The sequence below is a fragment of the Gavialis gangeticus genome, unplaced genomic scaffold (assembly GCF_001723915.1).
Source record: "Gavialis gangeticus isolate Ggan-Ray unplaced genomic scaffold, GavGan_comp1, whole genome shotgun sequence".
In the NCBI taxonomy this organism is placed as follows: Eukaryota; Metazoa; Chordata; order Crocodylia; family Gavialidae; genus Gavialis; species Gavialis gangeticus.
Window position 1 is genome coordinate 49,305,058 of NW_017728992.1, and position 13,801 is coordinate 49,318,858.

At 40.5% G+C, this 13,801-nt stretch overlaps 1 protein-coding gene across 5 annotated transcripts in view; it reads left to right on the forward strand.

The window, feature by feature from the left end:
* Positions 1–13,801, forward strand: part of FARS2 (phenylalanyl-tRNA synthetase 2, mitochondrial) — a 531,358-nt gene that overhangs the window by 35,103 nt on the left and 482,454 nt on the right. For 4 of the 5 annotated variants that reach the window (XM_019522137.1, XM_019522122.1, XM_019522131.1 and 1 more), the window contains exon 3: positions 13,312–13,397. The exons of the other annotated variant lie outside the window; for it this stretch is intronic. Coding sequence is in view for 3 of the 4 variants with exons in the window: in XM_019522122.1 (XP_019377667.1) it covers positions 13,312–13,397 (86 nt within the window). In the remaining variant the exon portion in view is untranslated. The remainder of the gene's footprint in view (positions 1–13,311; positions 13,398–13,801) is intronic. 5 annotated transcript variants of the gene reach the window in all.

A 13,801-nucleotide genomic window follows, 5' to 3' on the forward strand; every position in this document is an offset into this window, starting at 1 on the left:
TTAAGTTGGACATCAGGAGGCGCTACTTCACGGTCAGGGCGGCTAGGGTCTGGAACCAGCTTCCAAGTGAGGTGGTGCAGGCTCCCACGCTGGGGGTTTTTAAGAGGAGGTTGGATGACTACCGTGCTCTTCCTGCCATGGCAGGGGGTCGGACTAGATGATCTGCTCAGGTCCCTTCCGACCCTAGAAACTATGAAACTATGAAGCATTGGAACAGGCCACCTAGAGAAGTTGTGGAATCTCCATCCCTGGAAATTTTCAGGGACGTACACTACGATCCTATAGGTCCCATTGCAACTGCACAACCATTTCCAGTTCCTCTGATATGTCTGAGGAGCCTCTGTGAAGGGAGAGGTCCAAAGTGGGCTTAACATTGCCTGCCAGATGTTTGCTAAAGGATGGTGTGTAGTCCTGAATTCTCTAATGGAGATTTGACTCTAAAGGTCCATTCCAACACCCATTCGAGTCAACAGGAGGTGCTGGTTATGCCTGGTGGGCTTGGTTTCTACCACATTATTTTGCTGGCAGACTTAGGATCTGTTGGGAAAATTATGAATGTCTCTTCATTCTGAGCTCCCCTGTAGCAACAGAACCTCTTCCTTCTGCTGGCAGAATAATACCTCCTATTGATCAAAAGAAGGCCTCTGCTGTCACTTGGCAGATGGCAGAATGTTTATATTTGTGCCCACCGCTTATGCCATCTCCTGAAGTCTCTTTGAAAGCTAGTGCCTTTCCAGAATGCACTTCACCCCTGCTGGCACAGCTCTTAGTGGAGTCAGGGAGATGTGCTTTTTATAGAAGTTTGCTATATTTTCATTAAAAAATTACCTGCCATTTAATTTAGTTAAAATCTAAAACTGAAGAGTGATACTTTTGAGTCCTTATACTAATTATTTAAATTGAAGTAAGCTTCTGCAATGCTGAAAAGTTCATTTTCTGATGTCCCACCTAAAGGTGAAGATAGGTGTCTCTGTAGGTTGAATAAAGGTCACTTTTTTGTGCACCATGTTTATATTTCTTTGCTATTATGTTATAATTGGAAATACCCAAGTTCACCTCTAATAATGCTAGACCTTAATTGAAACATAGGTTACTGTATTATGCATTTTGTTTTGCATTGCTTGCTGACCAAAAGTTGACCAAGGAGAATATTAAATCACATGTAGAAATATGTACAAAATATCCACTAGGGGTAGATCAAGGTGGGGCAGAGGGTAGACTGCATTGTTACACACCATTTCAACTATGTGCTGCATGCACAATGAGATCTCTGAGCTCACTGACATGTCAGCGCAGCTCTATAGCTCCACATGTGCTATGAGCTCTGAGCTCACCAGCTGATCAGTGGGGTTCTGGCTGCAGCCCCTGCTTTCATGCAGCTCTAGAACCTGAGAGTGAGCTCTGGTGTATCCAACCTTTTCCTACCCCTCTTCCCCACTTTGGAATACAGTAAAGGGAAGAGAGGACCAGTGGGGGTGGCACCCAGCCCCTGAGCTCTGGAGCAAGGACTAAGTGCTACTGCTAGTACCCTTTTTTTTTGCTGCTGAATTTGGGATGAGGGCTAAGCAATTCTCAAATTCTGCATTGTGATCCTGTGTGGGACCATGAATCCAACAGGAATTAATTTAAATTAGTATTTGGCTTAGCTAGAACTAGAAGCCATTTGGAAACCCCTACCCCATGTCCTATGCAAGCATAAGTAGAGAGAGTTTTGACGCTGCAAATGTATAATCTAATAGTTCACAATCTAGGACAGGTAATAAGTTTCTTATTCACTGGTGGAACAAATTGTAGTGCTGGTGTTAAGTGCCAAGGGGAAGCAGACATGTTAGTTTGCATGTTTTGTCAATTCATTGCCTATGAGGGTGGTCAAAAAATGTTTCTTATCCTTTCATTTTTATGTTTTGTAATGTGTCCCTCACTTTTTTTTTCAGGGCAATAGATCCATATTTCTGAAGTCGAAATGGATGCATCTTAGTTGCTCATCTGCCTCTTGACAAAATCAAAGCTCAAAATAATAGATTGACATCATCCAAAAGAAGTGGCTTCATTATGTTTTTTTCTTTTCCAAAAGGGAATTTGAGTTGCTGCAGTCCTTTGATGGCATTGCATTTTGTACCAACAAGATGCTCAAATTTTAGCTGGATATTTTCTCTGCTAGTTTTTTAAAAAAAAAGTATTCTAACTGCCACATAGCACAGACCATATGCTACTTCTAAGGCAAACATTACCTTTCAAAATACACGTACACACAAACACTATGACATGTGAATGTCTATCATTTACAGTGATATCTGGGGACATGTGCGACTGTTAAAAAAAATAATCCATATACATTAAGGAATGATCCAGGGCTGGCGAGGAGGATAGACTACATGAACCTAATAGGTGATTTCTTTCCCTAATTTCTGACTCATTAGTGTGTATTGGTTCTAGTTGTTGTAGTTGTATTTGGGAGAAGGCCAAAGTAGATAAATGATTTTTCTCACTTTATTTCTCAATACAAACTAACAGCTTCTTAAGAGGAAAAATTCAATTTCGTAGTGGCATGGAGTAGAGAAATGAGAGAACTGAAGAATATGAACTGAGCATAGGGCTTTGGTATGAAATGGGAATAATCCTAAACCTGGCTATTATATTACTTCATTTGATGGTCATTTAATTTACTGGAATTCTAGGTAATAACCATTTGGATTGCTTTTTCTTCCAGATTAAGAAGAATGTATCTGTCTGGGATAAATTATGCCAAGGCAGTTTAATTTGGCTAGAAATTCCTACCTACCTATCTACTTTGAAGCAGCATAGTCAAATAGGGCAGTACAGCGCCAAGTTAGGAGATACCTGTTATGTCCCTGGCTCTGTCTCTAATCTGCTGTGCTACCTTGGCAGGTTGCCTGGTGATTCCTTGCTTCTTTTCCCCATGTGTAGCATACTGCTAAGAAGTAGTGTATCTGAGGGTGGGTGAGTGGGGCATCAGCCCGGGGATCCTGTTTTAGAGGAAGCACAAGACTGGTGGCTGTTTTTACTGCTACCAACCCAGCTGCTGCTGCCAGTGATGCAGAAATTGCATGTTATGCCTCTGCTATAGGTGGATATTTTCAAAGGCAGAGGTGGAAATTAGACAGCTAATTTATTTGGATAGAAATTGGGCATCTACTTGACCTTTGGGCTTCTGAAAAATCTCCCTTCCTCATCCCTCTTAGCCTCCCCATTGGTACTAACCTTTTTAGATTGTTTTGGGATGGATAAGAAGCACTGTGTAATAATTTCATATTTATTATTATTACTCAACTGAATTAATTAGTTAATGTGTCAGTACAGCCTGAGCATAAACTTTTTCAGAAAAGTCCTATGTACCACATTGGGCTTTTGAATTAAAATTAAAAAAAAAATGTAGAAAACTTGTGAGATATGTTCTCTTTTTTTCTTTCTTTTTTGTTAAAGCTTGTCTTGGAGAAAATATTCCCAAGAAGTACCTCTTGTAGATGGGTTGCTTGAAATATTTAATTTAGGGGTGGCCCAGATGCCAGAAGTGGTATAGGCAGCCTCTGTGTGGAACATGGCAGATTGAGGAGGGGACAGGAAGTATACTGGTAGGTAGGGAAGGAAGCAGAAAGCAGAGCAGCAGATCAGGTCATGAGCACATGGAAGGCAGCAGAAAGCTGAGCAGATGATGGGTCAGGAGAAGGGGATCTGATTGGCACTTGGAGTGGGTGCAGGGATAATTTGTGGCATGCCTGCTACTAAAGGTTGACCCTTATTGATTAATGAATTACACCTTCCTGCTTCTGCTGCCTTCTCATTCTATAGTGTCAATACATATTCCTGGGTAATGGATGAAGGCACACTCTGAGTACGACTTACTGAGGACTTGATCGTCGTAACTGAAGATAGTGGGGCTAGGGGCATATAAACCAGTTTAAGTGAGCAGAAACTGTTTTAAACCTGAACATAAGTTCAGTGCACATTAAACCAGTTTTAAAATGGCTGAAACCAGTTTGAGATAAACCTTGTTGAATATAGCATCAGACTTAACTGATTGAGCTCAAACAGGTTTATGGAACATCTGGCCCAGACCCCTTCCTGGTTTAAGTCTGAGTCCCCCAGCATTCCAGCATGCTCTGGAGTCCTGCACCATGCTGTTTGCTCCAGAGAGCAGGGCTGGCCCTGCCCCTCTGCTCGCTAGCTGTAGCAGGGGCCGGCAGGGGCGAGGGCATGGTCAGACGCTGGCCCCCCTCAGGTGAAGGGGTCAGGCAAGAGGTTTATTCCCTTCTCCCTCCTCTGTCCCACAGGCACGGATCTGCCAGGGATTTGTCCACTTGCTGCTTCAGTGGTGGGGGTGTGGCCAGCCCTGGCAGTAGCCTGAAGTGAACTGTCCAAAGAGGGAGTTTAATTCCCCTGTCCCACGAACATGGACCCGAGCCAGGGTTTGCCTGGTGCTTCCCTCTTGCTGCTGCAGCGGCAGGGACGGGGGCGTGGCTAGAGGCTATCTGGCACAGCCCCTTTAGGCACTGGGGCATGGAGAGGGTTTATTTCTCCCCTCCATTCAACATCTGGTGGAGGGGGTAGGGTAGGGGCTTATTCCACTGCTCGCCCCACATGGAGTTATCGGCAATGGCGGCAGTCACGGCTGGCAGGCCCCACTGTGGTTCCTTGGGGGCAGAGGGGGGAATAAACCCCCTCCCTGCCCCCCCTGCCTTGGGGGCATGCCAGCTGGCCTCTAGCTATGCCCCTGCTCCTGCTGCTGCAGCAGTGAGGGGAGAGCACCAGGTGGACTCCGGCTTGGGTCCTTGCCAGTGGGATGGGGGGTGGAATTAAACCCCCTCCCTGGCCAGTTCACTTCAGGCTACAGCTGGGGCTGGCCAGTCCTGCCCTCCCCCCCAGCACAGTTTTTCTGCAGCTGAGGACACACTCTAGCGCCTCCTGGTTCCTGACTTGAGCAGCTGCAGGCATGTGCCTGTATTTCCTCAGTCCAGAGGGAATGTCTGGACACTTGCAAATTGGCTCTGTCTAAGCAGGTTAGACTAGACTAACCTGCAAAAATTGAAGCAATTCAGGATCTGACTTTCTGAATGTCTGTCCCTAACATAGGAGTTTTGTCATTCACTGGAGCAGGAGAAGACCCCAATTTACCTTTTTACCCCAAAAGCAAATAAATGGTTGGAACTTGGAAAGAAAGTCCTACCTGTGAGACACCAGTGTACAATAAGACCACATGTTTATACTGCTGAAGTAGTGCCTAGATTCAAAAGGAAACTCTAGCACTAATAGAAATTAGAAGTATTCATACAGTGGTCATAAAGATCAATGCAAAGAGGCAGCATGCAGTACCTCCTAATGCCAATGAATAACCTATTTGCATCCAGTTCAGGAGTTATGCTTGCTGACATGCACATTTGTCTAGATAGAATATGAACGCCAGTGATTTTGCTAAGATCACAGAAGTTTATGGCCATTTGCTGCGTGAGTGGCAGTTGCAGAAGTAAAAATTACTTCAAGGGAACATGTAGTTTTAAGATTTTCTGTCAATTTATAGAAGGCAGGAATGCAGAGAACTGAATAACTGTGCGTTTTCTCTTTCATAATTGTGCTAGATTTTATCAGATGCCCATTCAGTCCTTCAAGCTAAATTTTGAACAATTTTAACTAAAATATCTTGGATCGTTCAACTCTATTTGCTTGTTCAAAACTAAAATACACAGCATAGGTTAGGCTGATTCTGGAACAGTGTTTGTCTAAAATACACAGTGTAGGTTAGGCTGATTCTGGAACAGTGATTGTCAAAGACAGCTTGTCCTGAAACACAAGTCACATGCAAGTTGGGAGGAAAAATGTTTTTGTCTGAAATATTTTAAAAGAACTGAAAATGCATGCTTCATAATTAAAAATTGCACATGTGGTCTTTCAAAGTTTTAAAAAAGTATGCAAAATCAGTTTTGAAACAGAAGATATTTTTCCATACTTTCAGAACGTATCAACAAATGTTTGATTTCATAAGGATTGTAGTCCACTGTTACTAAAAGAAGTCAGCAGATGGATTGTGCTGCTTAACCAATAAATCCAAAAGTGACACATTTACATGTGTTTGGGATCAAGAAAACGTATCTACAACTTTAACAGAAATTCACACAAGCTTGTCAGCTTTTCCTCTGACATAAACTTGTATGTTACTGCTCTGTTTTAAAAAATCCTCTAGAGATTTAAAGGCTTCATCTTTAACTGGAAGATTGCATTCATGTTGTAGTTTAACTGCCCCATGAGTGTTACTTTCTTGTGTTCCAGTATGATAGGCATTCACAGATGCAGATCAAGGACTAAAAGAAATCAATATACCACAAAGACCTAAGAACTAAAATGGTATGGCTTTGATTTTTAAGAATCTGTTGAATCTATTTAGTGTCAAAAGTAGAACGTTATTTTAGTATTTTCTTGTTTTCTCTTTTGCATAAGGCAGAAATCCATCCCTGTTTACCTCTTAGATTTGCCCAGTACAGCTGCTGCTTATCAGTTAGACACAAACAGGAAAATGAAGATGCATTTAAAAATAACAAATTTCACACTAGTCCAATAAAAAGAAAATCACCTAAAGACAGTCTTATAAGAAATAAGCCAATTTAGGACACTTCTCACTATTTAAGGTAGCAGTGTGTGCATGTGTCCCTGACTGCATCTCAAATATTTAGACTCAAATCTCTTTCTTTCTGTCCCCTTTTTTCTTCTTTTCCTGCCCATTGTAGTTGCAGCTGAATTTGTTCATAGGCTTTGTTTAGCACAGTAGTGTGTGAATGAATGGATTTATTGTGTGTCTTTCTGAGAAGAACTGGCTGAGGGCAAAGCTTTTAGCTGAAGAACTGAAGTCTGCATTAGCTGAGAAAATAGGTAGCTCCATGACCATTCTTATATTTTGCAGGTGAAAGCTATGCTTTTCTCCTTGGTGTAGCTCAGGTGAGAGTTCTGTCCTCAAACATAAGGTTTGCCCTAGTTTTATTTTTCCAGTACACTGGGATTATCATGAGAGTCCAGGGTCACCAAGTGAGGGCCAGTCTCCCAACTAGGTATGACCAGCTGCCAAAATGAAGAATTTCAGTGTTATGTTCAGATGACTGGTGGTGTTAAACAAATGGGCTGCTGCTTTTTATACTGATTGAGATTTTGGAGGGTGGTGGGGAGGTGGAGCTTCATTCTCATATATAGTGAGTTGCAGTTCTCGAATCTGGAGGTGGTGCCCATCTGTTGCTGTGCTGAACAGAAATTCAGATATGTGCCTCTTTTCTAACCACTGGGTCATGTTTGTAGGTGTTAATTAAATCTGTTGTTAGGAAAAGAGTTGGTGTTGGTGAAAAGATTTGATATAGTTGAGGTTGGAGATTAGGAAGGACTTTTTGGCTAGGGACAGGCATTACACACAAACCAGTTTAAGTGATCAGAAACTGGTTTAAACCTGTAACAAAACAGATGTTCAGTGCACATAAACTGGTTTGAAAATGGCTGAAGCCAGTTTGAGATAAACCTGGTTGAATGTAGTATCAGACTTAACTGATTTGGCTCAAACCGGTTTATGTAATGTCTGTCCCAGACGCCTTGCTGGTTTAAGTTAAACCAGACACCCCCAGCATCTCGGCATGCTCTCTGGGCTGGATGGGGCTCTCTGCTCCACAGCAGGGCTGGCCCTCCCCTCTACTCCCTGGCTGCAGCTCCAGCAGAGACTTGCAGGCACAGCAGCATCTACCTGGCTTCCTCCTGCTCTCCCCTTCCCCTCCCCACTTGCTGCTAAACAGGGATCCCCCATCCCCTCTGCCTTACACAGACACACAGCATTAGCTATCAGACTATGAGCTGGCAGACTATAGCTATCAGACTATGAGCTGGTCTGTGCTGTGGCAGATAGGAGCTAATCAACAGCTCAGCTAGTAATTTCCCTTCTGTTTCTTCTTTTTTAAAGAAGAGTTTGAACTAATGAGAGAAGCTGTTTGTTTTCTGATGGGGTGATAAATGCTCTGTTATTAAGGAGGGGGGTGGAACCCCTCCCTAATCCATGAATAGCATAGCAGGAGGCGTTATTGTTTGAACTATGTATTAGATCCCATAGTGCCTTTATCTGCACATGTAGAGGGACCCCTAAGGGCCATTAATATGGGTGTCAGGCATAAGCTCTATCAGATACTTTTGCTATTCCATAGTTTCTACCTGTTCTTTTCCTCCAGGTGAGGTGCTGGTGTATGGGTATAAGCAGACTGTCTATAACTTGCAGTATGTTACCTGGTTAGTTATCTGACTGGCCTCACAAGCTTATTAAGCAACTATTACCAATATCTGCAAGGGCAAACACTTGGGGCTGATGAGTAATATTAAGTGATACCACTGGATGGCGCTATTATAGAGTGAATGAAAGAAAACATTTGGGCTAGGTACAGATAGTCAAAAAGCGCGAGGCTGAATCGATTCAGTTTTTGCAGGTTAGTCTAAACTGCACAGATTAAATTGAAACAGAAGTGAACAGACATTTACCTTTGATTCAGGAAATGCAGCCACATGCTTGCAGTGGAGCATGGCTTTCTGGTTGTGTGTTCACTTCCTCTTCCTGCTGGCCCCAAGGTCTTTGGGATTTGCAGTCCATAATCATAGAAACAGGACTCTGCAGGGTTGCTCATCACTTCCTCTTACTGCTTTCATGTGCCTCTGGGATTTGTAGTCCGCAGTTGTAGCCAGCAGTAAGTTTGAGCAGGGGCAGGGGTGTTTAACCCCCCTCCCTCGCCCCAGACCTCAGCTGGGATTTGCCTGGGGGAGTAGCCCCTGCCCCCCCACTCCTGCATAGACTGGGCTTTATCCCCAGCCAGGCTTGCCTCCCCCATCCACTTGTCAGCCAGCCCTCACTGCTCCAGCTTGGGAACAGGGGAGGGGCCAGCCCTGCTCTCTGGAGCAGACAGCCCAGCCCAGCCTTGACTCAGAAAGGGGTCTGGGACAGAAGTTTCATAAATCAATTTAAGCCAAATCAGTTAAGTCCAATACTACATTCAGCCAGGTTTATGTTAAACCAGTTTCATGCATTTTGAAACTGGTTTATGTGCACTGAGCTTCTGTTTTGTTACAGGTTTACATCAGTTTTGATCACTTAAACTAGTTTATGTGTAACTTCTGTCCCTAGCCTTGGAAACAGAACCCCTTCATCTCTAATAGTACAAATAAATAGGCTGAAAAGCAGCTAATAAATCTCATAATGTAATTCTGGGAAGATGTCCTGACATCTAGTACACAAAGAAGGTCATCCAAGACTATTTACTAATTTGTGTTTGTCATGCCTTAAAATGGATTGGAAGATATTTCTGTAAAACAATATATGCTAATTGGAAGAGAAGCTGTGGGAGATGCACAGTTATCACCTTTTCTTAGAAAAAGTTAATAGTTATTCCTAATGGTGAAATGGTGACTCTTGAATAGCCACTCGTATATCACACATTCCTGATGGGGAGTGAAATGAGAAATGAAATAATTCAAAAATCAGGACCAGTACTTTCCCCTCACCTACCCAATATGGCTAAAATTCCATTTAAATCATCATCTCCCTCATAAAGAAATCTTTAAACACTAAAACACAAAATTTATATTGTTATTTACAAAATACTCATATTTATGACTCAAACAGCCAACATGAATTATTTAAAAATTCAGAGATGATGTTCATTGAATATTTTCAGGTGCTTTCTTTATAATCAGAAGTGTGATCTGTCAGTTTTGTGAGTTCCATGTTTGATTTCTAAATTCTACATGTTCTTTTTTTATTGAACTACCAGCATTGCAAACTCTGTTGTGGATATTAACTCCACACTGAATCCCTTCCTCATTGTGCATCAACATTGGTTATAAGGGTCAGTGTTTGCCCTAGTATAAATGATGGAAACTTGATAAGTTAATCCATGCATGATGCGTGAAGAAAAGAATCCAGCTCACTCTCTCTGAGAAGTGTCAAGCCTGTTCAAAAGTGAAAAAAAGCAGTAGGGAACAAGCCCCAAACTTTTTTGCAGTAATATGAATAAATGATTCTCAATAAATACCAAGCTAAGATCTATGTAGTAACAAAACACCATTTTTATCCACTCACTCTTTAGAGTAAAACTTTAAAATAAAGCTATAAAAACTCATAAGAGAATAAAACCTAAATCTGATGCCACTGAGAAATAAAATTATTCCTATTTCAACTTGGAAGATGTCCAAGTCAAAATGGGCCTGTATTTTAAAGATTGAATTGAGTAATTCTAACTAGCCAGTCACTACATAATAGCCTTAATTAGTCACAGATATAAGAAAAATGGATTGGAAAGCAAAAAGGTAATATAAAATATAATACCTAGGGAATTTTGAGATGTGTTGTTTTCATTGGTATGTGCCTACTAAAGGAAAATGCTATCTGCTATATCATTATTTCTGGAGCAGATTTTGACCACAGTGAAGCGTTTGTGAAGGCTAAAGGTAAAAAATATAATTGCTTAGGCAATTACATTTTTTCTTAAAGAAATTAAAGACAGCATATTTACCAGAGGCAATCTGCCCTGGAATAAATCTAATCAGCACACAGGACTTGTTAGATCATGAAAAAGAAATGTGAATTGTGGAAAAAATGGCTTAAGTGTTATTGCTTGAAAGCCTACTTTGTAAACTGTTTTATCTTTAGAAAAGGGAGCCATGTTGTATATTAAAATTCCATGCATGCTTTTCCCTGAATTGAAGAGGTTTGAGAGAGAACCTTCTTATGATTACATAGCTCTGAGTGGTGCCTTTTTCATTTGTTGGTTGTTTGATGTTAGTGTCATCTGCTCAGGTTTTTGTGTATTATATTTTTATATAATGTAAGCAAATACTATCCTTCATAGTGATGATTAAAAGATACCAACATCTTAAAACCATATGTGGTAGACTATCAATTTTTTTTGTTACTGAGAACACCTTGGTGGATTAACATTGATATAGCCTTCGATTTTCTTCCAGATAATAAACATTCACTTGATTTCACTTGGAATTTCTTAATGATTCAGTAGTGAAATAAAGCAGGTGAACAAAAATAGCTATTAACATTAGAATTATGAAGCCAGTAGTTATGCCTCTGTTAAAGGGAAACTTGTAACATAATCTTAAGAACTAATTCCTTTTTTGTTGCAGATTCTTAAGTTGCATTAAACAAAGTATATACTTGGACACAAGCCGTCTTAATGGTCCATCAAGCACAACTTGTGTAAAAGTATGTAAACCAAATCTAGTCAGCTACTTTTAATTATTTGAGAATGAGGGAAGCTCAAAACAAAGCACAACTTTCTTTGCCAGCAATAATTATAAATTATTCATCCTGTGTGTCATCCTCTATGCTCAGTCCAGAGAGGAGGTGACTTCCACTTTTATATTTACTTCTACATTTATGCATAGTACTTTAGCTGAAACTGTGGAGGCTAACACTTTTAGCTCCAGATTTCCTAGTTCAATTCCCACTCACCTGTGGACAACTTAAAAACAAACAACTAATGGCAGAAATTTCACATTTGCTGTATTTTGTAGATCTCGTTAAGATTGAAGATTTTAAAGAAAGCCAAATTTGAAGGAGAAAAACTAGTTGAAGTATTTTAAAACTTTTAAAAAAAAAAACTAGTTCTTGCATACTCATTGGCTAAGTACAGACAGTCAAAAAACCGGAGGCTGAATCGATTGAATCTTTGGAAATTGATCTAAACTGTTCACGTGCTTATTGGTTCAATATACACAGACATTCACTTTTGATTCTGGAAATGCAGCCACATGCCTGCAATGACCCAGGCTAGAAGCTGGGGCTGCTAAAGCATGCATCCTGCTCATCTGGAGCAAACAGCTTGGGCCAAGGCTAGCCCACCCACCATGTGGGGGGGGGGGCAGGTTTCAGGGGAGGTGCAAAGCATCGTTGGATGCTGGAGGACTGAGAGTTAAGTTGAATCTGGAGGGAATATGGGACAAAAGTTCAATAAATCAATTTAACCGAATCAGTTAAGTCTGATAGTACATCCAGGTTTATTTTAAGCTGGTTTCAGTGTTTTGAAAAAGGTTTATGTGCACTTAACTTCTGTTGTGTTACAGATTTGAAATGGTTTCTGATCACTTATACTGGTTCATGTACCATTTGTGTCCCTAGGCATTATCATTAATTTTTATTTCTAAACAGTTTTTATAATTTTTTTTGGCACAGTGGACCCATTGAAAAATGCATTTGCTTTAGTGTAATCATTGAAAGCAAAGTAGTTTTAAATCTACTGAGTCACTGTGTAGAAAACTTTTTAGGTCTGGATCCACATATAGCACTAGCTGTTAATTGAACACTAGCCATACATGTAGATCTTTATTCCGTTCTATTTTATGATCCGTGTTTCTCCAAGGGCTGATTTGGTGTACACTCTTTTGTCCTCATTGCACATATTGATGCAGGTGTATTTTAAGCTACATTTTCACACATTTGTCTTGCAGCAGACAGAACTTGGTTCCAAATATTTACTTATGAGCTTATATATTAAATTGTGAATTTAGAGAAGCCATTGTTGTTTTGGATAACTTCATTAGAGTCTAGACAGTCCTATGTAACTAAATTGCCTTCTCTGATCTGATATGAATGGTGATGTAAAATTTAAAACAGCTATGTTTGTTTCAGCTGAACTTGAAATACATGAAAAATATTGGTAAGCAAGCTCTGAACCCAAACTTCAGCTTAAAATGCTCTCAATTTAAAAGAGAGTGATCTATGGGAAACTTGGTCTATTTTATGGCAGGGGGGTGGTGATAGTTTGTTGTGTTAATAAAAAGAAGGGTTCAGTCTTGGATTTCAAACTAAACATCCTATCTGGCAGTGCAAGGATTTATAATGGTCCATTCAGCTGCCCTACTATATCTTCCTAAAATAACTTTGGAAGTAATGATAATTCCCAAGTTCTTTGTCTTTCTTAAAGTTGTCTACGTCTCACTGTTAATCAGTATTATGACTGTTGATATGGTGAAAAGTTTGACATGAAGACTTACAGAATTATTGTTCTTAAAGCCAAGTGGTGTGATGACCTGCATGACCTATCTAAATAGTTTAAACAAATAGATCTTCTAAAAGCATGCAAGTCACTTCAACGGAATTCTATTCCTGTATACTTTTATTAGGGTTAGCAGATGGGCACTACTCATTTTTGGCATTCATTGACAAGCCAGCAACCACTCCAGGTGGTTCTACAAAAATGATAATACCATGGCACTTCTCCCACTTTATTTTTATTCTTCTCAGACTAGTCAGTCACCTGTTTCTATTCCCTCTATTTAAAGCCATCTGTTGGCTTTCTCACTGTCTGCCCAAGCTCTTTGGGTATTCACCATTCCAAAATCACCAAGGGATCTCCAGCAGAAGCTAGAGACAAGTCTTTGTTTGTGTACTTGGTATTTAGGAGTACTTGGAGATCTTGTTTTTTTTATCTCTTCTCTCTAGGCCACTTCTGGGTTTAGGTATCTGTGACTCTTTGTGATATAGTAATGCATGACTTCCAACTTCACTGATTGTACTTGTCTCATTATGGAACCATTACATTACTTCCCATTTTAGATGCAACAGTTCTCTTACCTTTTGTGTTAAAGAGGAAAAAAATAGGAAAAAAAATCAATTTTCCAGGTTTGCTTTCATGCTTTCACCTACTCATCACACCAGAAAATTCAAATTTTAATTAAAAATGATGAGCCAAAAATTTATGTAAAATATGTTTTTACAAGTTCACTTGACAGAGGGTTTATTTTTTGGGGGGGGGGGGGGGGGGGGTTTTGG